Consider the following 27108-nt stretch of genomic DNA (forward strand, 5'->3'; position numbering starts at 1 on the left):
GGAAGCCTGGAAGAACACAAACACTACGGACTCGCGCAGGCACAAGACAAACGAGGAGAAAGTGACATCTTTATCATTTCGTGCATTCAGTATGAATTTTACTTGATGAATTTGATCATACACGAGCAACTTAACACGTCAAAGTGCAATTATGAGCGTGCACCAACTAAAGAGAGCTTATAAGGTTTACTTTACACCTGCTTTATGAAGAAGGGCTGTGTTATTCGATTCTGATACTGAGATAGGAAAGTTGAAACATGGGATCGAAGCTGACTAGGCAAAGTAGTTTGGACAGCCAGGCGACTTTCTTTCGGAGGGGTCGACAGCATCATGAGCGGGATGTGGAGAAGAAGAGTGGAGGAAGAGGAGAGTTTTTATTCAGTTCTCTCATGCTCAAGTCCGACAAGCTCCCCGGAATGATGCGCAAATCCAGTCCCAGCCCGTACGTCCGGAGAGTGGCTTGGGTTCGGGAGATCCAAAGCCTGCTGAAGGAGCAAAAGTTGGAGCAAGCCATCGATGTTCTGAAACTGCTTAGAAAGGTACAAAACATCATGTTTTAATAAACCAGAATGTTTAGTTTCTTACACAGAACTACAGGTTGTTGTTGTTGCTGCTGATGCTGCTGATGATGATGCTGATTTTGTAGCATTAATTTTTCACTAAAGAAAAGAAAAATCACAAATGATATCTCTCTGTTGTATCTAGACTGCAGTAGCCCATTTAAAATATAACCTTGTAAAACATGTATTCCAGAGTTTAAAAATAAATATTGTCTCAAACTGGTAAATGAAAAGTATTGAATTACAAACGGAATCCAAATATTTCTAATACAAGAAATTTGGGTGCAATTAATTAATTGTATGCACTGCTACAGTTTTGTGCTTTACTACAGTACTAAGGGAGTACCTTGGTACTAAACATGGTTCTAATATGTGCCGAGGTACTAAAAAAGTAGCCTACCATAAATACACTATTGTATTTATAAGGTAAAATACTACGGTGTATTATGGTACTCACATGTTCAGACCCTTTTCCAAAATAGAATGTAGCCTAATAAATACCATGCTGTTATTTTGTTAGTAAATTGGTATAAATATTATTAGATTAATAATTAAATACATTAAATACAATAATTAAATAGATTTAATTTATTAATGAATTCTGTTATGTTACCTATTATGAGTTATAATCATATTTGTTTAAATTCATACTATGGTATAAATGAGGACATTAATTTATATAAAAATCAGGAAAGTACCATGGCGTTTTTTTTTTAACCATTTCATTATAGATTTTTGGACATTCATATTTTTGTATTAGAAAACTCCTTTAGTTTCCTTTAGGTTGTTAGTAAATACATTTCAGATTCTCATATGATTTTCCATTATGTTTTGTTTATTTTTGTGTTGTATCGTAGAATATGATGGAAAAACCGTCTCAATAGCTTTTCTGTAAATGCCTGACAGAACCTGTTTCATAACTTCTTCACAAACTAGATACCGCTCAGAGCAAAACCAACAGGGTCCAAACCTTATCACTTCATGTCTCGATCGCGACTGAGAGTTTTGATAGCTGTTGATGAACAGTTCAGCTTTTGAGGTCTAGTACCGAGATATTGCAGCTGATGACTGACAGGTACCTCAATGCTCTGTAAGTCCATCATTTTATCTTGTGTAGTTAGATTCTCTTGTAATCCAGTGGTTCAGATCCTGCGTATGCTAATGGAAGTACCACAGTTCCAGCTTTGAAGTGTTTATGAGAGAATCAGAACGTATTATTGGCCTTTATAAAGGATTCTGTGGCATTGAATTGTGTTTATTGATTAGGAGGTTCCTGAAATCAAGGAACATCTCAATGTATGCAACCTGATGATGAGGGTCCTCCAGGTCCACTCTCACTGGATAAAAGGTGCTGAGAAAAGCTTCTTTTACACAAGTGAGTAATTTTAATGTGATGTTTTCTAGCTTGTTGAACATCTGGAGGGAGAGTCTGGACATCTGGATCAAAAGATAATTGAAACAGAATGAAATGATGGCAGATCTGATGGCTTGAAAACAGTCAATTAAAACCAGATTGTCACAGTTTCTTTGCTTGTTTGTCCGAAAAGATTGCCAAGTGGTTGTCATGACATTGTTGTGTGGTTGTCAAGGCATTCTGAGTGTTTTAAAAACAGTTGTATGAGGTTGCTAAAAAATGTAGGCCCAATGGTACCTTGGCTGGTTTAGACCTGAAAAATAAAAAAGACACTACAACCACCAGTAGGTTGCCGTATGTCCCTTAATCAGTGATTAATTGAATCGTTCATTCAAAATGATTCATTTAAAACGTCTGATTCATTTGAAAATGAACCAAATGGCTGTCTTTACGAATGGATCATTGAATCACTGACTCAAATGATTTGTTCCGCAATTAATGTTCTGAGATGTGCAAATATTCTGCTCCAGGTTTGTTTGGAACTATTTTCAGTGGCAAAAAAACCCCAATAAAAAACAGACAAGTCTAAAATTTTACTCACTAAATAATTACTTTTTAATTGTCTTATTAAATTAATATCACATTGGCAATCGTGCTCACTTGTTAGCTTAAATTCAGGAAAATTGCACTCTTGCTCTAGTGATATTACTTAACAAGGCTATATAATTTCTTATAAATATAAAAAACATAATTTTTCTTCAATAACTTGAATTATGAGCCTTTTTTAACTGCATTCTTATAAGCTTCATTTTGCTGTGATTTGAACTCAGGACATATTTTTGTTTGTTTTCTGCAGATGTGTGACATACTCAATAATGTCAGCTTGTATACAGTTAAAACAACAATTACGGTATTACCGTAGACGATACATATCACACACCTCTAGAGGTAATTGTTTACCTTAAGTTCACATTCAAGGGACCACTGGATTTTTTTTTTTATCCATTTGATTTAAAGTATCATTCGTGACAGCTGGTAGGTGATACTTAGTTGGTTCGAATTATACTAGTCATTTAAATTGCTGTTTCATATTTCAGATTTAGTCCCGGTTAAGTGCATTTTCAGTCATCACTGTCAGCGCTCTCTAGATATGGCACTTTGTCACATGGATGCCCAGCCAGTCGAAAAGCTTTCCAAACATGGAGGCGTCTCACTCACCCCAGACCTGGAAGCTCTTAACACCCTGTTGCAGGAGAGAGGGGTCACGTCAAGGCAAAGCTCACTACCTTTTAAGGCTGTAGATTGCTGAAAGGAATTAATTTCTGTACACTGAAAATCAGTTTTTCAATTCTGGGAAAAATGGATTGGATGTTAATCAACTGGGGGGTCAAAATGATGGAGCAGGATGCTTCCTTTTGCCCAGGAGAGAGAGAATGAACCAAAGAGAGGAGGACAAAAACAACATCCCTTATCTCTGCTGTAGCTCTTCCTGTGCCCTAATGAGTGCAATTCATTTTCTGCCGTTGACTCTCATTGAGCAAAGGCAGGAAACAGCTCTGCTTGCATGCTCTACTGAGCACATGCAGTGGATGTCAATGCTACAGTACAAAGATTTTGTGGTTGTATAATAACACTGAATTTAAAAGGCTGTCTCTTTGATTGCATGTTAATCTCCCAGATAGTACTCTGCTTTGCAATATTGTCTGGGTTTTTCATATCATAGTATATTTCCATGTCTCCATCATGCATGTCTTAATACATTGGATAAAGATGGAAATCAAAGGAGTTCGTTTACTTTTATCGCAGTGGGTATTGTTTGAGGAATTGGAATAAAGTTGCAATAAAATAAAATATTAATATTAGATGAAAATTGTATACTATATGTATACTTGCATACTATATAAAGATGTAAAAAACTAATAAAATAACATAACAAAAATATTAAATGAAAATTCAAACTTAAGAAGATTATTCATAATGTTAATAAATACTATAATTGTGTATAAATAATGCTAAAATAACATTTAAATGACACAATTAAATAAGGATTCATTTTAAATTTTTGGCTTGATTTTTCCCAAAACCGATATATCATTACAGTTTTAAACGTTTAAAACATTAAGTTTAAATTGACACCCTCTTAAACTTTTTTACTGACTTTAGTTGCTTATTCTACTTGTTTTTGAACGTGTAAAAATAGCCAGTACAAAGAGTTTTGCAAAACGCTTTTATATAACATGTTTCTTAAATTACAGTGCAATCAAATTCATGTGGTTACAGGGTTCAAAAAGCAGAAATGACCTGTGCTTATGCTTTCTAGATGAAAAACAGAAGGCTAGGAAGAGCTTCCAGATGTCTGGGAATGCCTGCGAAAAAGACATGCAATATATCAGTGTGAGACTTGAAGGGAGGTTTCCACTTCTTCATCAGTTTCTGGGGGATCTGTCTCTGAATCGATTCACAGGGTGGTGTAGTTGTAGCTTTGTGATGCTGCTGTTTGCCTGGAGGCATCAAATGTGTTTCGCCCCCTGTATTCACTTCTATATGTTCACTTTGTCCCTACTAATTGCACTAGCCAGTGGATTAAACAAGAAACGTGGTCCTCTGGGAATTTTGTCTTGAATCTCTCGCATGTTTTTTTTTTTTGTTTCGATCCCGGCTGGTCGTATCAGACTCCCTTGCCTAGGCTGTTCAGCGAGGGAGAACACTTTAGCTGTCTACGATAAGCCTAGCTAATAAGCTGTCACTGCGTCTGCACACACTTTCTCTGCCTTACGTAAAGAAGCTGGACTTAAAGGTTAGCTGTGCTAGTCTAGCTTATACTTAGAGTTTCCTTTCTTTCGAAGCGCTAGAAGTAAACACGATGGAAAGATTACTTTATCTCCATGTCATTCAAAAAAGCCCCGCGTGTAATCTCGCGAATGGAGATTGGAGGCTTAGGATGAAAGGATTAAGTTGGAGAATTTATCAGTGACCTATACTCGCATTTGTAATCCTACATGCTTAACAATCTCTCCCATGTTCTTTCTCAACAGGACCTGGGTCTTGAAGGAACATCTCTCAACGACATCCTTTACAAGAACGCTGCCTTCCTCAACCTAGTGGATCCAATTTCCCATGAGCTTTTGCTCAGTTTGGCCCGAGACATGCAGTGTCCAAAGAGGGTAAGCCATCAGCGCTAATAAGCGAAGATGATCGCAAACGAAAGCTCAAGAGGTGGCTAGTCGAAGAGTTTGACTCGATACCAGCCCACAGCTGTCAACATTAACTCTGGATCCCTGCTTTAGCTTGAGCCAAAACCTGTGCACATGTCCATTACTCAGTTTCCAGATATGTAGAGCGTTTATTTTTAGCTGGAAGTAAGAGGCTTGGCGGGCCAATTCTACGGCCTCGCTGCCTGTATAAGACCACGGGCAGCTGTCATCCCATGGCCAGGACTGGAGTTTGGGCGCTCACGCTTCAGCCCTGTACTAAATTACTTTGCAAAGCATGAGAAGTACAGAAAGATGGCACTGACCTTTATTTTGCTCAAGAGAGCCATCAGTGATGTTTTCATTCCTTGCTGAAATCCCACAGTTCTGTTTGGACTTAATTGGACAGAGAGGCCAGCGAGAGGAGCACTTTCCATTAATAGATCCACTTGAAGGGGCAAGACTTGTCCTTTTTCCTTCGAGACTTTTTTTGAATTGCAAATTGAATCAACATTTGTCAAGTTTCCAACATAGACTATTTAGAACAATGTGCAAAACTCCAAAAACAAACTTATACATACAACTGACTGCAGCTTCCAGATGAAATTAACAGTAGTGGCAGTAAAACACCAACAACTCTTATTCCTTTTCACACAAATAAGAATAAGAATAACTGACATTAATATAATACTATAAATTAAATAACCAACAAACAGCATTTGCGCTGTAGCTTTGCGTTTGCTGAGGAAAAAGCTTTGGATCAGATCCGAGCCGGACAGTGGGGTTATATTAACATGGCAAAAAAAGAGTATTCAGGCTGGATTTGTGGTGAAGTTTTCTCTTATTCTCAGTTGGACTCTTACTGTGCAGCTGTGAAAATTCTTGCTAGCCTTGTTCGCAGCAGAAGCTTTGAGGAGCTAAGCATCTAAACCCAGAAAATGAGGACGGGGGATTGAAGGGCTCTCAATTTTCTCTGCTTCTTTTCTTCCTCTCCGACTTAATAAACATCCTGTTACCTGCTGACAGGTAGACCAAATCCCATCCCACTGAGCTCAGAAAAGCCACCTTGCGTCTGAAAGAAATGGATTCATGCCATTCAGATGTCTTGCCTGAAAGCCAAACCTGTTAGACGTTTGTGATGCTTGTAATCAGTGTTGAGGGGTAACTAAAATAGAGAACTTGAATGTAGAGTTGGAATTCATAATCAATTCATAATTTCTTTTTAAATAAATAATAAATATTTTATTCGTTTTATTTTAAGTGATTTGCACCTTTAAATAACTTCAAATAAGAAAGAGATTGTCACTTCAATAATATATTTCAAAACTGCACAACAGCTGTGTCATAAAATCAGCTTCTTTCGCTCGAATGAACTGAAAAGCTGTACATACACTAGGTGGCTCTTTTCAGTGGAAGGTGGGTCTTTACAGCTGCATGTGGTCTTATCTTTATGAGATCCTGTCTCTGGTTTAGCATCATCTACGTGGAGAACTTGTAGCTTTGCTTAACTTCCCCAGCACTGCTTGTAATACAGTATAATGTGTGTCTCACGACACCAGCAAATAATGAAGTTTTGAGTCCCAGGAGTCAGCTGATGGGGATCCTCAATCGCAGCAGTTCTTCATGATGGGAATCATGGGAAATATGGAAAGGCATTTTAATGAGCTTTTGTTTGTGGGTAGCACATAGATTTTGTTTTTCATTTAACTGTCTAACAATTGACCGTTTTTCATTAAACTGTGGCAGCTGCATATTGAGCTACGTCTTGATGTTCAGTAGCTGACTGAAAGTCCATGTAAATCCTTCTGACAATAAAAGCCCCTTTTGGAGCGCACGTCATCGAATGGACGGCGTCTTTGTTAAGAGAGTTCATGTCAGTCTCTGCCACCAGAAACTTGATTTACATTGAAGATTCAAAAACGTCTTTGTTTTGACGTAATAGCCGTCAAGAGGCCACCAAGATGTACATGTTTTTTTCCTGTCATTTCTTAGACTGATGGTATGAGCTAGTCGACTCCAGTCGATGGCTTAGCCCAGTCTTTTGTGTTTTCTTGCCTCGCTTGTGTTGTTGAGCTTCAGCACTGATTAGATTTACTCAGCTCTGCTCCGGCCAATCCATTTAAACAGAGACGCGAGCCAATGCCTCAAACCCACCTCTCACCCAGTAGTTCAAAATGGCATGAATAACTTAAGACATTTTCTTCATCTCAAGCTACATATTAAGGAAAAGTACCGCTCTTTGAAGCACTAATTGCTGCTTACAAATCAAAATCAATATGATATTCATGATGTTGTTTTTTTTTAGGACCATTAAGATAATTTTAACAATATGACATTATTTCCATGACAATTAAGCAATTTCCCCCTCGCATATGAATTAATTGAATGTCTCCATGCATTTTAGTAAAAATTGTAAATATTTAAAAAACCCTACATATTAAAGGGGTCATTTGATGCAATTGAATTTTTTCCTTTGTCTGTGGAGTGTTACAAGTTGTTTGTGCATATATAAGATTTGTAAACTCTCAAACCCCGAAAAGATATTCTTTCTAAAATGTAAGAGTCTTCCACACTTTCCTAAAACACCTCGTTTACACATTCCCCCACATATCTACTTCACAGTGTTGGAAGATTTGCATAACACTGCTCAAATTTATACGCAAAAAAAAGAAATCATAACTTGTATTCACGCTGTCGTATTGTTGTCGCAGCCATGACGTGCAGACCATAGATATGTTTAGATTTTCCTATTCGACTCAAGATATATATTCGTAGATGCCTCATTAGCGACTGTTTCTATGGGTTGCGATACATAAGCCATCCACCTTTTTTGGAACAGTCTGCAAACCTTTGAGCACGTTGATTCTGTGCGTCTATAACAGCAAGTTATAAGCTTTTATATCTTTGAATATTCATTGATTATTATGGTGAATGAAGTCAAGTCAACCCTTCCAAAATGGCGGATAGGGCATCTATACATAACTCTGATTCAACCACTCCAGATACATCGACACGTCCGCCGTTTGGAAGGGTCAACTTGACGCCATTCACCATAAAAATCAATGCATATTCAAAGATGTACTTGCATTTAACTTGGTGTTGTAGACACACACAGTCAACTTGTGCTTGAGGGTTCACAGACCGTTCCAAGAGACAAGAGACAAAGAGATTTCTTTTAAAAACATAAAAAAATCTTACCTTGATTGATTTCTAAAGATTATTAATCTTGACAAGTTAATAGTAAAATATCAGTGTCTTTTATTGGACTATTTTATAAAAGCTATTGCTGTGGTGTTGCCACATTACAGTTTTTTTTTATCATGTTTAATGGGGTTTTATTGCGTATTTAATGACATTTAATCTAAATCATAATCACTGACAGATTAACTTGAGCAGTTAACCTCCCTACAACCCTTTTAATAGCACTAGACATGGTAAACATTCAAGTTTTTTTAAGGTTCTCTGTCAGTGACCATAAGCCCTCAGACTGGAGCTTTATTTGGCTACCCATCTCCCAGAATAGCTCTTCATCACCCGCTTCTCCTCATCTTGACTTTTGCAGGAGTCTGATGCTCTCAAGTCCTCTGAGAAGATCTGCAGGCAGCTGATCTATCACCTGACCCCTCACTCCAAGTGGAGCAGACAGAACGTGCCCAGGAAGAAGTCTCAAGCCTGGTAAGAGTCTTGCGTCTGTCCATCTGTCACTTATTCAGATACAACCTCCACAACAACTGACATCAGAGGTTAGAAAACTCTGTGCTGAAAGATTGAAATACAGACAACTAGAAGGAAATGAGATTAGCCATTCTTGACATCTCCATAAGATGCTTGAAAAAGGTATGAATGTTTATTGGGTTATTGTTGAGCTACATCGGTTACTTAACAGATCACAGATGGTTTCATAATGAAAATACTGTCATCATTTTCTCACCCTCACCATCCAAAACTACGGTTAGTGTAGTTAACTGAAACTAAAACTGCAAAAATAAAAAATAAAACCATAAAAAAAGATATGTATTGTTAACCGATATATATATTTTATATATATATATATATATATAATTTTTTTTCATATCGTTTAACTTGATGTACTAAAACTACTTAAAATTAAAATAAAAACCGATTCAAAATCTGAATAAAAATATCAAATTAATAAAAATAACTACTTATTTATTAATTGAAGTTTGAAGTGTATTACTGTAATTGAATTGTAATTACTGAAATAACACTGCTGCTGAACACAAATAAATATATTTTGAACGTCTCAGTTATTTTATGAATGATGAAAATCTCTATTGAACTCTTTTGACTTTCACTGTTTTATGAAACTGTTAAAAAATTATTAAATTAAATTCAAGTTTATTTGTATAGCGCTTTTCACGATACAAATCGTTGCAAAGCAACCTTACAGAAAAATACGTTTCTACAATATATTTAGTAGTAGCTTATCAGTGGTGACTGTCAGTTTATGTGCATATGGCAGAAATGTACAGAAAAATCAATTAAAGAAGTAATCAAACAAATGATGAACACTATTAACATCAATTATTATATGTTGCAATCAATTTCAGGGTTAGCATCATCTGAGGTCCTCTGAGGTGTTGGCATCATCTCTTTTCAGGTGTTCTTGATCCAGATTGAAGCTTGTGTAAATCCTAGATTACCAGGTGGGCAATCCCGTATCCCGTGGCAAAAACAAGGAAACAAATAGACACATAATTGGCATAGCTGCTGTTTCAACCAAGCAAAATTGATTTGTTTAACTGAAGCTAAAGAATAATAATGTGCATTTGATCAGATATACGGTAACTGCAGTACAAGATTATGAGATGCATTATGTGAATGCTTGGGCAAAGAGATGTGTCTTTAATCTAGATTTAAATCAAGAGAATGTGTTTGAACCCCGAATGTTATCAGGAAGGCTATTCCAGAATTTGGGAGACAAATGCAAAAAGCTCCTTTAGTGGATTTTTTAAATTTTTGTAGCATGATAGAAAACGAGTTTGGTACAAATAGTTTTATCAGCAACTCATCTCCAAACAAGCCCAAACATCAAGAAACCGTCATCGTCATCGCTTGCGTGATTTGTGAACCTCTGCTCTTTCAGTCTTTGTTATGAAAGACTAATCTGCAGAAATGCCTCCTCCGTTTGTCTTGTCACACTCTCGGAGGTGGTCGTGAGGGAAAAGATTGAATGCTTAAGCGGAACAAGACGCCTGTTAGAGTGTGAAGATACTGTCAGGCCGACCGTTGTTCTATTTAAAGGGAACACGAGGAAAGGAAAGATGCGGTGTTGCTTATGCTCTCAGCTTCTAAAGACGTCCCCCATTTCTCTTTCCTTTTTCTGATATTCTTTAGGAGAGCTTTCAGGCTCCTTTAAACCACATTGATTTTTTTTCTGCCTAGCACCTCTCCCAGAAAAGCTTTAAAGAGAGAGGTTAGCTGGCCGGAGGGGAAAACCTGAAAGACAGAGTATCAGAGAGACTCGAGTAGAGAGAGAGAGAGCTGAGAAAAACTGCATTTGTTAGCATCTGTGCTGCTAGAACAAGAGTCGAAGGGAAAGTCCATCCAAAAAGGAGAATTTGGTCATTATTTACTCAAACGAATGTTGATCCAAACCAGTTAGTGATAATTTTTTGAGAGGAACACAACATTTTTCTCAGAAAACGACTTTTCTGCATTATTTCACGACTATTGAAACTATTCAATAGCTTTGTGTTAAATTGCCCTCCAATGTAGTGTAATTCTCTTGGATTCTCTTTTTGGAATTTTTGGATTCATAGCGGCATATGCAGGATTTTATGATAAGTGTTTTTGAGCATATTCTAATACATATTTTATTTACAGTATATAAATCTAGATCATAGTTATGGATTATTTTTAGAAAATGATATAACATTAAATTATATATTACATAGATTTTAATAAACTGAATTTTATTTATACATATATCATGTTTTATATATACAGTAGTATATATTTTATAATAATACTTTTTATATTTGATAAATATTTTATAGTAATTTTTATTTTATAGTTTTATGTATAGTTATATTTTGTGTGTAACTATAACTATTCTATATATATATATATATATATATATCATAATGCATAATTTTTGTTTTAGTTTTAATATTTAAAAATATGTATATATAATTATTTAAAAATATATAATTAATTACATTTTCATTTAATATAAAAATGTTGTTTTTACAAAGTTTTATGAAAACGTGTGTGTGTCTGTGTGTGTGTGTGTACATAAAATGTATTTATACCCTCATATTTTCTGATTATATAGATGAGATAAGAGTGTTTTGATTACTCATACTTGTAACATTCATAGCAGCTCAGTTGTGTGCCTGTACACTTGAGAAGCCAGTGTTGTTTTCTGGTGTTTTTAAAGTCTGTTCTCGATTCCAGGCTAATCACCCATATATTCTTGATAGCTCCTGGAAAAGCCCCTCGTGCGAGAGCATGAAACAGCACAGCAGCAGTTGTTATTTCATCAACGCCGCGCTCCTGCTAGGCAGCCGTTCTCCACTCAGCCGTAACGGCCTCCCAAACCAATAGGAATGATGAATCTGTTTAATAAAGCAGTCAGCAGGGGTGAAGATGAACCAGCAGCAGCCCCCTGTGTAATTATCCCCTCCCGGATGGAGGTCTTGGCTCTGCTTCGGGGTCGCACGCATCATTTTGATGCCAAGTTTATTGGGGGAGCGTTTGCGCTTGCATTAAAACCAGCGAGGAGTTGATATTTGTCAGTTAACATCCTCCTCATTCTGATAAGCGATACGTGGAGCGTGTTGGCTGCGTGCCACTGGGGTTAAACCTACACGACCCCTCGCTGTCCGGTCAGTGGAGAGCCTCAGTTAAGAGCGTGATGAAAGAGAATTCACAGCAGAGTGAGTCTGACCCAAAAGAGGACCTGTGGATGCTCACAGTGGCCTAGAAAACATTGGGTGACAGATTGAGTTGAGCACATGTGGGGCAGCTTGGGTTTCAGCTTACGTGATGCATGTGCCCACTGCTGGCGGACAGAAACCCGCGCGCACGTGTCCGTCAAGAGCGGCTTGGCGTTTTAGCCCACATTTGAAGATGACGTCAACCCGAGCAGAATGATCCGCATCTGATCTGTTCTGCATCCCACATCCATGTTTTGTGTCCCATATGTTCCTGCGGACATGTACTCAATGAGGCGTCTTTTAGATTATAGGAGAAATGGTCCTTTGATCTTAGAGTTTTGCTTTCCATTTGAAATTTGCCTTGTGTAGAGTTTAATTTGAATTCATTTTTTTATTTGAATTTGAATTTAATAATTCAATTCCTTCAGACATATAAGAAAATTACTTCGAAACACTTTCTAGATACCAGTGGTAGGCTATCAAATAGTACTACAATGGAATTTCAATCATTTCTGATGATCAGATTCATATACCATGGAATTTATTTGTGGTATTACATTTTGCAGTGTAGAATAATAATTAGACATATTTGCTTCCCCATTCCCATTTCAAACATCTACATTTCATCTTATTGATACATAAAAAAAATGAAATTCCAAGTTATAAAATATAATATATAAGTCAGTAAGTTTATTTAAATATAAAATGTAAGTTTATGTGTACACAACTGTAGTATTTATGATGGTTTTGTTTTAATTAATATTAATTTAATTATCATTTAAAAAATGCTGTACATTTTAATGAGAATTTGAGGAAATGTATACTGTATTATAAATGAGTTTGAGGATGTTTAGAATTTTTTTTATTGGAAAACAAGACAAATTTTATAGCATGTATATTACAATATAATAACAATATTATCTAGTATAATTTGTAAATTATATCTATTTTTTTATTTGCTGTGGCAGTAACCATAATGGTACTTTAATAGGATTTTGATATGTACCATGAAAATGTTTGATTATCAAATTCATGTATCTTGGTTCTCAAAGTGTTTAATTGTGGCATAACAATTAAATTCATTTTCTTCTCAAATTGCCATTTAAAATATGTATTTTTCTATTACTGTAATGCATAAAAATATAAATTATGTGTTTTTTGCATTGCCTTTAATTAATTCCGATTTCATTTGATTTATTTTTAGTTTTCTAGTTTTAAATCTGTAGTGTACACTCTAACACTCATGTCTCTGCTGTTTACTCTCCTTTTGACTGATTTACTTTTGATGTATTTTTCTCATTTCTGCTTCCTGACCTCCCTGTTGACCACGTTTAAATGTGTTTGACCTAAATACCATGTGTCTGTTCAGCTCTAGAGAGCCGATGGTAGAAAGGTCATTAGCACGTCTGACTCATCTTCTCTCTTCACTGTCCAGTCGCCCTTCTTTTATTGAACTAACTGATGTTAAGTTATCACTCTGCTTTGTTCTTGTCCCCTTTGCCCTGGTTGAGGTGTAGAGTGACTTCACTTCGCTCAATTTAATCCTATTAGATACAGCATTCTGCAGTCTCTACCCTGACAACAGAGTTAAGCCTTATCCGTGATTAATCGCCTGTTGATCTCCACATGGGGAACTTTGGGTACAGAACATTTAGCCCCTTGTAAATAACAGGACAAGACAACATCCTTGTCAGATGTGTGTTTGTATGACTGTAGCAGCTTATTCCTGATTTGTAATGTTATTAGGTGCCCTAAAAAAAGCTAGTGTATTGTAAATATTCACATCTCCTTCCACAATTTCCATTAAAAACTCAAATTTTACTTTATTGCATAAAAATAAATTAAAGTTGATTTATGTGTGCAAAAATGGCTTTAGGTTTTTGTATATTTACTTTTTATATAAATATACATTTAATATATATATATATATATATATATATATATAGATAGATAGATAGATAGATAGATAGATAGATAGATAGATAGATAGATAGATAGATAGATAGATAGATAGATAAATAGATAGATAGATATATCATTTTAATGGTAAAATTTGAATATATTATTAATGTTTTGAAATCATGAAATCATCATGTTTTGAAATTATTATCATGAAAATATTTACTTTTTTTATCACTCATTAACACTATGGTACAGTCAAAGCGTGTGTTTATTATTTAATAATATATTTATTGTTATGCATTTTATAGCAAAACCATGTGCTCTCCGTAAGGCATGGAAGTCTGTTTAACAGAAATATTGACAGACATTGAAAAAGATGTTACAGTTTTAGCATGGATGCAAACAAGAGCCATAAAACCTCTTCCTCCTGTTGAAGAGATGCATTTGCCCTCCAAACGCTTTGATTAGCATAAACATCACATCACTGTTTGTGGCCTTGGCAGAAACCAGGCGAATGTGCCGACACATAAATTCCCAGAGGGCTGACGCATTAAAAAGGCCGAGCAGACAGTCGGCACCAATCCTCCGTACAGTAGCAGAGCTCAAAGCGGCTATCAGCCACTTCTGGAGCAATACATTTTAATACAGTTTCTCTAGCCATTTTGCAATGACTGTGCTGGCTGGGCGCCCGCTGTGCTACGGTTATATAATCCATCACTTCCTCACAGACGGGCCTTTCCAATAACTCAACTGTCACAGCCTCATACGGACAGAGAGAAGGGAGGTGCAGGCTTTAGACTCATGCTTACAAGCATGTAGCATTAGCGGCGAGCAGGGTTTGAGCTTCAGCTCTGCTTTGAAGTGCCTTTTTTGAAGATTTCGTTTTAGGAGCACCATGCTATCACACACATCATGTGCTATTAGCATCATTGTAATTATTGCTATCATTACTCTTTGCTCTTATCAAAGGGGAGCTCTTTCAATGGCTGCAGATATAACACTACTAAGGGGATGTTTTATAATCTGATTCAAATCGGGCCTGTCTTTGCACATAATTAGACAAACCTTTCGTCAAAATTACTGCGCCATTGAAAGCACCCCGCGATTATGCTGGAAATGGGTCTTCCTTGGAGTTTCTAGGAACAGTCAGTCTGATAAGTAATATGAAATTGCTAAACCTTGTTTATGAACTTTTGTATGAACTTTTATATTGTCTAGCTTTAGATTACTTCTTATATGCTTTTAAATCCATTTTTCACACATTAGAAAGTGCCATGTAATGTCCACGTGCATAGTTGGTGATTAAATTTAATTAATTTTTCATGATTTTTCAAGGTATCACAGTAATGAGAATATAATGGAAACGTGTTTAATCGTTCAAAAATATTTCTTTTTTTAATTCAGTCATAAAACCACCACAATATTATATATATATATATATATATATATATATATATATACAGTACAGACCAAAAGTTTGGACAAACCTTCTCATTCAAAGAGTTTTCTAGATTTGTAGATTCACACTGAAGGCATCAACACTATGAATTAACACATGTGGAATAATGTATGGAATTATATACATAACAAAAAAATGTGAAATAACAGAAAATATGTCATATTGTCTTTTGCTTTGATTACTGCTTTGCACACTCTTGGCATTCTCTTGATGAGCTTCAAGAGGTAGTCACCTGAAATGGTCTTCCAACAGTCTTGAAGGAGTTCCCCGAGAGATGCTTAGCACTTGTTGGCCCTTTTGCCTTCTGTCTGTGGTCCAGCTCACCCCTAAACCATCTCGATTGAGTTCAGGTCCGGTGACTGTGGAGGCCAGGTCATCTGGAGCAGCACCCCATCACTCTCCTTCTTCGTCAAATAGCCCTTGATGCCTTAAATTTTCATAGTCATGAAAATAAAGAAAACTCTTTGAATGAGAAGGTGTGTCCAAACTTTTGGTCTATACTGTGTATATATAAAATTATAATTATAAAAATTATTATTATTAAGATTTATTAATTTACATTTATTTTCTTCATGTAAAATATGATTTCTTTTTTTCTTTTGATTTTTCATGGTGTAACTTGATTCCATGCTTTTTATATTCTTCATTATTTAATTATTTTACAATATAACAGTAATGCAAATTTGGAGCAAAATGTGTGTAATAGTCTTGAAATTATTGGCACAAAAATCATGGCTTAACTTGCTTTATACGAAACATAATTTCTAAATTGTTTTCATTTTGATCCTTTTCCTCCCTAATTCGTAACATTCTTTTCACATTAGCATGTAGCATGAGTTATCCACTGGCACAGCTGAAGCTGCCGCTCGGATCCATGCAGGTGAAACCCCATGGAGAGCCAGCGATGTCCGAGACTGCTGTTGTTGGAGGGATCTCACATGTGATCGTGTGTTTGTGTTGATGGAGTGCTGGGGGGGTGTTGAGCAGGATTAGCTGCTCCAGGAACTGGCACTACTTCAGTCTGACACTCACTGTTAAGCCCACAGCGGCCTTCTGACGGCTAATTAAAGCAGGTTGGCATCAACTCATAGTGCCACACAACAAGCGAGAGGTGGGATGACTGAGAGATTGAGGGCAGTGGGGGCTGTTTATGGTAGGTGAGTGTCTTTATGACAGGCCAGTATCTCACATGATTAATTTAAATTTTATCACTGTTAATTCTCAGCTATGCTGGGACTGAAACATAAACTAGACCCCGCAGTTCTGGACACTTTTTTTCTTTGTACAGAAGCCTTTGTTTGTAATGACAGCTTCAGGACACCTCCTGTATGGAGAAACTAGTCGCATCATGCATTGCTCAGGTGTGATTTTAGCCCATTCTTCCACACAAACGGTCTTCAGATCTTGAAGTTCCTGTGGGCCTCTTCTATGAACTCTGATCTGTAGTTCTTTCCATAGATTTTCTATTGGATTCAAATCAGGTGATTGGGCTTCTGAAGCTCTTCACAAGTGGTCCTTGGCTTTTAAAAAACTCTTCTGATAATCTTTTTCACTTCTCTGTCAGAAATGTTGCGAAGAGCACCTGGTCATGGCCGGATTATGGTGAAATTATGTTTTTATGTTTCCGGATTATGACCCCTGCATTGCTCACTGGAACATTCAGAAGTATAGAAATCCTTCTGTAACCAATGCCATCAGTATGTTTTGCAACAATAAGGTTGTGAAGGTCTTGAGAAAGCTCTTTGCTTTTACCCGTAATGAAATGTTTCTTGTGTGACACATTGGTCATGCGTTACACCCCTTCTAGGGGTAAAGGCACAACGTGAAAAGAGAAGGGGGGAACGGGGATTCTTTAGAGGGTTTTTAATTGAACCAAACAAAAATAATAAACAAAACTTTCATAGTTTAAGACCTCTTTCTTAAACCCTAAACAAAATAAAAGTAAAATAAAAGTACAATATTTTAACCTAAATCCCTAACCAAAAAAAAAAAACAGAGGTCAAAAAGGTTACAGTAAAAAAAAAATGATGTCAAGCTCCTTACTTCCTCCCAACCCTCTATATTTACAATAATAAACAACTATTTACAAGATCAGACAAAAAGAGTTACGAGGAGAATCCAAATCTGCATCATAACAAGCAATAGGGTCAAAATACCAAACAGTTCCTACTTACAAAAATAGTATCAAAATTCCAAACAGAGACCAAACAACAAAAACCAGCAATTCTCTCTCTCTCTCTCTCTCTCTCTCTCTCTCCTCTGCACTGGAGAAAGGAAGTGACATCAGGGCATACATTTGAATTCACCACTCCAGATGGGTCAATCATTAGCCTGCAGGAGCCAATCAGCATCCTACCTGGACACAAACACTTTCAAATACAAAAAGGAGAGAGAAACGACAAAATGCAAAACAATGGGTAGTATGGGTTGTTGGAGAGGGGAAATCCATGATGGCACGAACTTTAGATTCCACTGGTCGAAGCATACCATAACCGACCTCCTCACCTAGATATGTGACCTTTGCGTGACAGAAATCACATTTTGCTAAATTGAGGGTGAGATTAGCTTATTGGAACCTAGAGAAGACTTCCTTTAGAATCTTTAAATGACTTTCCCCATGTATCAGAGTAACAAACAACGTCATCAAAGTAGGCTTCACAATTTTTTACATTAGAAAGCATATTGCTCATTAATCGCTGGAAAGTGGCAGGAGCATTTTTCAGGCCGAAGGGAAGAACCTTGTATTGCAGGAAAACAATTGGAGTAGCGAAAGTGGAGATTTCTGAAGCACGATCAGTGAGTGGCACCTGCCAATACCCTTTTAGTAAATCTAGCTGTCACAAATTTGGCCTGACCAATGCGGTCAAGACAATCATCTATTCTAGGAAGAGGGAATGAGTCTGATTTAGTCAACTGATTAACTTTTGGGTAATCTGTGCAGAAGCGTGACGTTCCATCTGGTTTAGGAACTAAAAGGCATGGGGAACACCAGGGACTTGAACTTGGCACAGCTAAACCATGCTCAATCAAGTACTGCGTTTCCTTCTGCATAATCTCACGCTTTACTGGATTGATACGATGAGCATTTTGCTCAACAAGACAATGATCACCCACATCAATGTCGTGCTCCAACACATTTGTTACAGTGGGCACATCAGAAAACGGAAGAATACTTTTCAATCAAATGCATTAGTTCCTTTTGAAATGAACTAGATAAGTGAGACAGTTTTGAATCGATTACCGCAAGGGTTTCAGAATTTTTCTGAAAAATGTCAGACAATCAGGCACTTCCAATTCGTAGATCATCTACACTAGGTGAATAGTCAGAGGAGACTGCACTCACAGATACAATAACAGGAAGTGGAACTGTGTATTCAGGCTTAGGACGAGAAACATACAATTTTAGCATGTAATATGACATACCCTCACTTTACTTTTTCGGTCAGGGGTTTTTACCACATAGTCAGTGTCACTTAACTTTTCCTCAATCACATATGGACCCGCAAATCTAGCTTGAACAGCTGACCCAGGCAAAGGCAGTAACACAAGAACTTCATCACCAGGCTCAAATGAGCGTTGATCAGGGCATTTATCATATCTTTTCATCTGAGACTGTGAACTTTCTAAACCGTGCCAACTTCCTGACAGAATGTAATCTTTAATGGTATTAAATCACATGATCCAACACATTCTGTTCTTTAACTGAGTGACTTTGAGAAAGAAGTTGATCTTGCAACATCTTTAATGGACCACAAAGAGAATTTCCCAAGACCAATTCAGCTGGGCTGAATCCAAGGGATTCCTGGACAGTATTTCTGACAACAAAAGGGGAACCTCTTCATCCCAATCCTTCTCATGTCCAAGACAGTGAGTTCGAAGCATAGACTTAAGAGTTTGATGGAACCTCTCTAACACGCCTTGTGATTGTGGATGATATGCACTGGATACACAATGTTTGATATTCAATTCTTTCATTACCTTACGAAACGCACAGGACATGAAATTAGATCCTTGATCTGACTGAATTATTTTTGGCATACCAAAGGTTGTGCAGAACTTATTAATGGACTTCACAATTGCAGGAGATTTCAAGGTGCGTAGCAGAATTGCTTCTGGAATCCTGGTAGCAGAACACATTAAAGTTAACAGATACGAATGGCCGGACTTAGTTCTCGCCCAGAGACCAACACAATCTATTACCAGTTTCTCAAAAGGTTCGCTCATTACCAGAATAGGATTTAATGGTGCTGGGGCAACAACCTGGTTAGGCTTTCCAGCAACCTGACAAGCATGATACGATTGACAATACTTAGCTACACTAGCTTTCATGCCAGGCCAGAAAAAGTGTCTTAGCAGATTGTTATTGGTTTTCTTGATCCCCAAATGTCCAGACAATTCATGGTCATGAGCAACACGTAGAACATATTCTCTGTAAGAATTAGGCACAACTACCTGGAAAACAGAGTTCCAGTCACATTTTCCTTCCGAACTCCATTTTACGCATAAGTACTCCATCTAGAAAATAAGCAACAACACGATCATCTAACAAGGTTTCATCCACCACAGCATTAAAACAAGTCAGATTTTTGTGTTTCGATTAGGTGCTTCCTATCAAAAGCAAAAATCAACATTTGGCCCAAAACTCAAAATTTGTTTCTCTAGGGATTATCGGGATCTATGTGATTATCGGGATCTATGTGCTTGTCCTCATCAGACTTGAGCTCCTTTTCTAAAGCGTCCAAGTCGTCAGAAAACACTGGATTTGTTGCAACACCCGTTACCTCAGTTTCACCAGGTAAAATCCTTTGCTTTACCAACTCCTTGTGCAAGACCTCCTTAATCTCCCTCTTAAGCGCATTTCGAGACATGCCTATATAAAACAAATCTGCAATTAACAATAAATCATCCTTCCGACACTTTTCAAACTGTTCTTCTGTAGGCGCAATCGTACATTTTTCAAGTTCAAATTTCAACGACATCCGAAACCATAAGCTTCCTCCCACACTAGATGAAAACCACCAGGCAAACACAAGAAAACAGAAATCTGCAATAGCAGTGCATGCCTAAATTTGAATGCACCAATCCAGATGGGCTAATCATTAGCCTGCAGGAGCCAATCAGCATCATATATATATATATATATATATATATATATATATATATATATATATATATATATATATATATATATATATATATATATATATACAAACACAAAAATATATAATTGTTTTTATTTTATATATAACTTTATATATAGTTATTATATAATATATAATAACATTATAATGCAATGTTAGTTTTACAGTTTTAATAATTAATTATAATTATTTTTATATTTATTATTGAAATAATTAAATATATTTTAATAATATTTGTCTTTTTTGATATCTTTAAAGTGTGTTTATATATATAAATCATTAATGAATTATAACTACACCTAAAAAAAATATTGAAAAAAATTTGCATGTAAAAAATGGGTTTAGACTAGAGTAAATCAATTTAAAAAATCACCAAAAATTGTGCAAGCAATTGCAAAAATGTTTAATTATGGCTTTAATATTTTGAGAATTACCACAGCAGAACTGCAAATAATACAGAGAGCCATTGCAGCTTTTACACAGGTTTTCCTTCTACTATCCACATTGATATATATAGCATCGACTATCTTACCAGTACTGAAATGGGATTAGCCAACTGGAAAGTCATTGTTCTGTGCAGTTCAGATTTAAGATGGCTGTGAAAATGTGTATGCATGTGGCACTGAAGAGAGACAAAACCTGATTACTATCCGCAGAAGGCTCAGAATGACCTCAAACATCATCCCGATAGAGATTCAGAGCCCATGGAGAAGAGGGAGAAATCAAAAAATGTGACTAAGACTGTCCGTTCAGCAGAGGCACCAGGCGTCACATCACGCCTTTGAATCTAAATAAAGTCTCAGAGACATAAGCATATATAGAGCATATGTCAAAGTGTCAGTATGGGGCAATATTAATGCAAATAGGCCTTCAAACCTGCCATATCATCAGGGCTTACTAAAGAAATCATCTGAAGAAGGTTTTGACAACGTTATTTTGAGAGTCATGGTGGCGTGGAATGTAGATTTGCACTGACAGGTTTTTGAATAGGTTTTACCCTTAAGTTAGTAAGTGATGACAAGTGCTGCTGGAGCTCTGCATGTACATCTCAGGTTTGCTTAGTCAACACATTTTACTGTGCATAAGACACAAAGTACATCTTTAGCTAAATAAACCATGTGTTTGATGGAAATGAAGGTGTAATTGTGAAAAGTAAGTACTTGGGCAGTCAATTCAGTGATATTGCCTGCCACCAAAATTAAATTTGTTTTAATTCTTTTATTTTGTTTTCTTTCTTGGTTTATTTAATTGGACTAAAATTTGTCAGAATGTGTTAAATGCAGCAGCCTCCTATGTTTTTATGCTTGTTTCCTTATAGTACAGTAGCTATTTTTGAGATTATAGGTCATTTAAGCTCTTGTTGAAAACGTGTCAATATCCCAAAGGGTAGAGTGGATGTATGACGCAATTAGAGCCCGTAGATCTCTCATTAAGCAGATTGTTCAATTACTCCATGGATTCTAGATTGTTCCACAGTTCATTTAATCAATACATTGACCGGTTTTGTCTACTGACCTTACATATAACCCTGGAAATCACCTTTCAAATTTCATAATTTCTCTGTGGGATCTATGTGCACATCAGTTGTATAAAACTTTATGTATGTATCAATAGCAACAAAGAACAAAGCATAGCCTATTGTGATTTATTGGATGGGAGGCACACTATATGTACGGTTCAAATTAGATCTATTGTGTGTTGAACATGAAAAATGACAAACAATAATCAACTCTAAAGCAACCACTGCTATATGTATAGCGCGGCTACTTTACCTAAAATTCAGTCTTAAATGGTATGTTCCTGACAATGTCAGCGCCCATGTTAACAATGTCCCTGAGATAAAGGACAAAGGATGCATTGAGCCTAAACCAGGATAAGCGCTGCCATGTTGCCTTGCAAATGGGCAGCCAATTCTGGATTGCAGTCTGCTACCTACCCCATCCCACCAACTCCAGGAGCTCTCAGCACCCTTCCTCACGACTGTGACACCAACACACAGTGTTGTTTATGAAAAGGGCTGATCCGTGCATTTCGTTTGGCTGGACCTCTGGCTCCTATGCAGAACAGTGCTAGCGGCGTGCCAGGCAGCCCCTGTAGGAAAGCCCTTAATCCAATCAGACAAGCCCAAACTCAGAACAATGGAGCACATGGCATAGGAAGTCCAAATCCTGCAGTCACAGCAAAAGCCCCTCTGAATGTAATGCTATCATGCCAGGCAGAGGAGAAGCAGATGGACTTTCCCCGCTGCAGAGGGGTGGGGTGCTGCAGGGTGAATGAAGGAGGGAGCTGCATTGCTGTTCAGTTGTCAGCTCTCTAATTTAAAGCGTAGTTAGTGCACATGGATCCGTTGCTCATGCATTGGAGTCTTTATGACTACCTCGATATTCAGAATATTTGATGTCGATGTAAATATGCAAGACAAGCTGATTTAAAATTATTTTCAGGAACTGACAACCTTGCTCCCTGGCTGCTGTGTTGTCAACGACTTCATCTGCACACAAGTATATGGGGGAGCTACAGTAGCAGTACCTCAGAGCAAACCACACGATTGCAAACATCTCCGTCAGCCCGAGTTTTCACAGTTTTTCGTTTTTTGGTGTGTGCACTCATTTTTTCTGACAGCCCTGACTTGCTTGTCAACGTGACCGCTCTGGGCAAGAACAATGACTCATTGAACCCTACCCTTCCATCCATACATACATACATTCAATTTCCATGTTTCTTTCCTTTTTTGTGAGTCGAAGAGAGAATCTAATCCAAAGCCCACAGTACTGTGCCTGACTCAGTGCTTTGAAATAAGCTTTTAACTGAGGCTGCTCAGTATTGCATATATGGATATGTGGAGGACGTGCTGATTGGTAATGTGCGGTGACAGAGGGGGAAATGCAGGCGCTGTGTAGTCTCTGCACATCACAAACAGCATTGGTCATCACTGTTAGAAACAGTTGGCAGTCAGATTTAAATTGCCTGTCCCTTTCTGACCGATGACCTGGATTGTGAGATTGAATGATGACTGATGTTTGAATGAGTAATGTTCTTTTATGGGGATCAAGTCAAATGTAATATACTGTCACATAATTCATGTACTGTAATAATTCTTAGAATTCTTAGTGTTTTTTGCTTGTATAACGAAGGCTGTTTTTCCTAAAGCAGTAGTGGATAAATTAGCCTACCTGAAAGCCACACTTAAGTAAAAGTACACATATCTTACCAGAAAATTACTTTCGTAGAGATTGAAGACACCGTTTAGAATAGTACTTGAGAAAAAATCTTAAGGTTGTGATATATGTGATATTTATTCTACTTAAGTATGTAAAGTATTTTAGTAGCCTGAAAGTACAAGTAGGAAATGGTTAAATGCATATATATATAAAAAAACCTCTTGTTCCATTCTCTGAAACTTAACACGTTGGTCGCTTGTGCAGATTTTGTCAAATGGAGCTGAAGCTGGGTCCAAACAGTCCTCACATACACACAGGCTTTCCTGGCGTAAAAATGTTCATTGCCCTGCTAAATTCTTTTCCATTTAACAGCCTCAGGTCATGCAGAAAGAGATGACCTGGAAAGAGTTTAAAGAGTCTGCATTTTACAAGATGGACAGACAGAGATGAGTGGCAAAAAAAAAAGATATTCTTTTGCCCCTTAGTAATATTTACCTCATGTATACACTGTATATTTGGATTTTTCAGTTTATTTTTTAGTGTGAGTTTGTAATATCTATATATTGTTAGAAATCTATTTTTCTTTTACTTTATAATTTGGATCGATATTTACTCTTCTTAAAACAGTTCATGAGTGCGGTGTTCCACTTCGCAGGACTAATATTTGACTGTTTCTTTGCTTTTGGGAACACTTAATTGATCATTTAACTTAAGTCTGACTTAAATTATTCCATCGTTCAATCAATTTTCATTTCATACTTGAATATTACTCAGTTTGAGTTCAATTTGAATGCCTCTTATTTGCATTTCAGAAGCCATTTAATATTTAATATAACCATGATTACTTATTATTTTACCGTGTTTATTTTAATATTAATTATTTATTCATCATAATTTGTCTTGTAATCCCCAAAAAATACAAGACACACATTCAAAATACTATGCAGTTGTAATGTATTATTAAATTGTATTATTTTGTTTTATAAATTGCACAAGTTTGAAACCGAGGTCCAAATAAGTAAAAAATAATAATTATAATGCATGACTTTGACATTGGCTCTGTGATCATTTCCACTCTTTGGCAACTTGCTGAAATCCTGCAGTCTGATTGGCTGTCAGTGAATAACAACCTTCCAGTGGCAGGTGAGAATTCTTCCACTGAACCAGTGCTTGTTAACAGCATTCTTGTGGTGCCTCTTCAGGATTTTCCAGGCCTGCTTTTATCCTTAAAAGTCTGTTTTCAACCACTAATACTTCAGGATTATTTGTTTATTTATTTAATTATTCATGTGAAAGGTTGTCTCAGTGTAACTTTATAGGTCTGTTCTAGAACTTTTGAAAGTCTTGGCCTCATAAAGCAGCTTACATTGGATGAGAATAATACCCTGGACTTGAGCATGTATGTGACAGTAGTCCCTTAAGCTCCACCCCCTCACAGTTCTAAACCAAAAAACTCATTTAAAACAGAAAAAATACAATCAAAAGAATAGGTATATTGCATTGCATTGCAATATGCATATTTAAAATGCTCTGTTAAATGACACATTATTCTGTAATAATGTGTAAGTAAATAATGGAATAAAAATATGCCGTTTTTATTTTTCTATATAATGACTGACACCATAGCATGGTAATTTAATGTAATATGCTAACTCTTAATTTTTTTCTTTCACAGTTTAAAAACTACACTGAAAAAGAAATTAACGAACGATACCGTGGATCTGTCTGGTATCCCTCTTTCTGGCCGTGATCTACACCGTGTGGCATACTACCTTCAGAACAATGGTTCGTCTGTGACTGCGGTGGACATCAGCTTCACAGAGCTCCAAGATGAGTGCTTACGACTTCTCTTACCATTCTTAGGAGTGCTACCCAAACTCGCCACCCTCGCAATCAACGGTAACCGGCTGACTGTAGCTATCCTTAAAGACCTGATCGAGGTGGTTAAGGACCCCAAAAAGTTTCCCAGTCTGGCCTGGGTGGACCTGGGCAACAATGTGGACATCTTTACTGTGCCTCAGCCGCTGCTGGTCGCCCTACGCAGACGCTTTGGAATGAGAAGCAGCCTACCTACCATCTACGAATACAGTGAGGGTCAAAGCAGCAGCTACTGCCTAGAGACTTCTACTGAGGAAATCAGTGTGTTTGAGGAAGAGGAGGACGAAGAGGATGAGCTGGAAGACCATCTGGTGCTGGAGCCCTGGAGTGTAGAAGAAAAAAACACATTGCGTTACTGTGAAAGGTGATGGACTCTGCTGTTTGGTATTGTTCTTTTGTTATTCTAACACTTCAAAGAAAGGTCAAGTGGATCAACGCTGTAAAAGCATTAAACACCCCTTTGCCACAAAACCTAAATGGAGTGCCATGAGATAAAATGGTTATGTAAAGACAAGTTGGTGCCTATAGGGATTTTAAAAGGGGGAAAGATAGATCAGGACCTGTTCCTCACTCCCCCATCTTCATTCTTTAGTCCAGTTGCTGCAGAAAGTATCAGTCAATCTGTTGTTTTACATTTTCAACTTAAATCTCAGGTCAAACACTAACTGACCACATATAAAATAACAAAACGAGACCAATTTGTAAGACATAAAACGAGCACCACAAGGCAGTCTTTGCCGCCCACATCCGCAACTTTCAGGCTTCTGATGTGCAACTTTCACATTTGGCTTGTGACAGATACGGCCAAACGCTCCCCTCTGAGAAAGCCTTTGTCCAGGGTAGATTCGCCTCAATTAGACGAGCGCGGAGAGCGAGGGGAGGGGAGAGAAGAGAGAAAAGAGGCTGCTGGAGTGGATACTGATGTCTGTGTGTTTGCGTGTGTGATCTTTTTCTGCGGAGGCTCATGATGTAAATGTAGCTGTAGCCAGAGCTCATTAAACAGGACACACAGGCAGCCGAGAGACTAACAATGCCACACAACCGAGTCCAACATGATTATTTTTCAGTCAATCGCATCCAGTTTGCAACATTATAAGACACATAAACACCTAGCAGGGTTTCATCAGTGCAAAAACCATGTTTGCATGGTCACAGTGAAATTGATTTCAATGTTTTTATAGGAAAAATAAGTTTGTTTTTTTTTTTTTTTTTTTTTACAAATTTGATGTAACAGAGTTCATTTATTAAATATTAATGCCAGAGTGTTTGACAGTAAATGTGACCTTTTGAGTTATTTTATGATGCCCTTTGCTCCACAGGTGGTTTTTCCTGTACAGACATGTGTCTGATTTGCAGTTTACACGACATGCTTTTTTAGTTAGCCGGCTGGTCGTCTCCATCTTTTAGTTTTACTTTGTAGTTGACAGTTAATGTGTTCAGTTCTAGTAGAAATGTCACAAACAGTGTGACTCTTAATTGCTTCAAGCACCTGGATGTTTTAGAATAAACACTAATGAATGATTGTTCTTGTTGTGTGAAATAAACTCATACTATTTGTAA

The 27108-nt window shown here is 37.0% G+C and overlaps 1 protein-coding gene across 1 annotated transcript; it reads left to right on the forward strand.

Annotated features, from left to right (window-relative positions):
- LOC127966012 (leucine-rich repeat-containing protein 75B) lies at positions 1-27108 on the forward strand. The gene is made up of 4 exons (XM_052566794.1): positions 1-539; positions 4950-5078; positions 8668-8780; positions 25346-27108. Exons 1-4 carry the CDS (start codon positions 258-260, stop codon positions 25914-25916), a joined length of 1095 nt encoding a protein of 364 aa, XP_052422754.1. The 5' UTR covers positions 1-257; the 3' UTR covers positions 25917-27108.

The sequence above is a fragment of the Carassius gibelio genome, chromosome B10 (genome assembly GCF_023724105.1).
Source record: "Carassius gibelio isolate Cgi1373 ecotype wild population from Czech Republic chromosome B10, carGib1.2-hapl.c, whole genome shotgun sequence".
Classification (NCBI taxonomy): domain Eukaryota; kingdom Metazoa; phylum Chordata; class Actinopteri; order Cypriniformes; family Cyprinidae; genus Carassius; species Carassius gibelio.

Bases quoted from the DNA above. Each gene is read 5' to 3' on its own strand.
- LOC127966012 (XM_052566794.1), top strand. From the start codon at position 258: ATGGGATCGAAGCTGACTAGGCAAAGTAGTTTGGACAGCCAGGCGACT. The intron at 540-4,949 runs GTACAAAACATC...CTTTCTCAACAG, and splicing joins TTCTGAAACTGCTTAGAAAG to GACCTGGGTCTTGAAGGAAC. The intron at 5,079-8,667 runs GTAAGCCATCAG...TGACTTTTGCAG, and splicing joins ACATGCAGTGTCCAAAGAGG to GAGTCTGATGCTCTCAAGTC.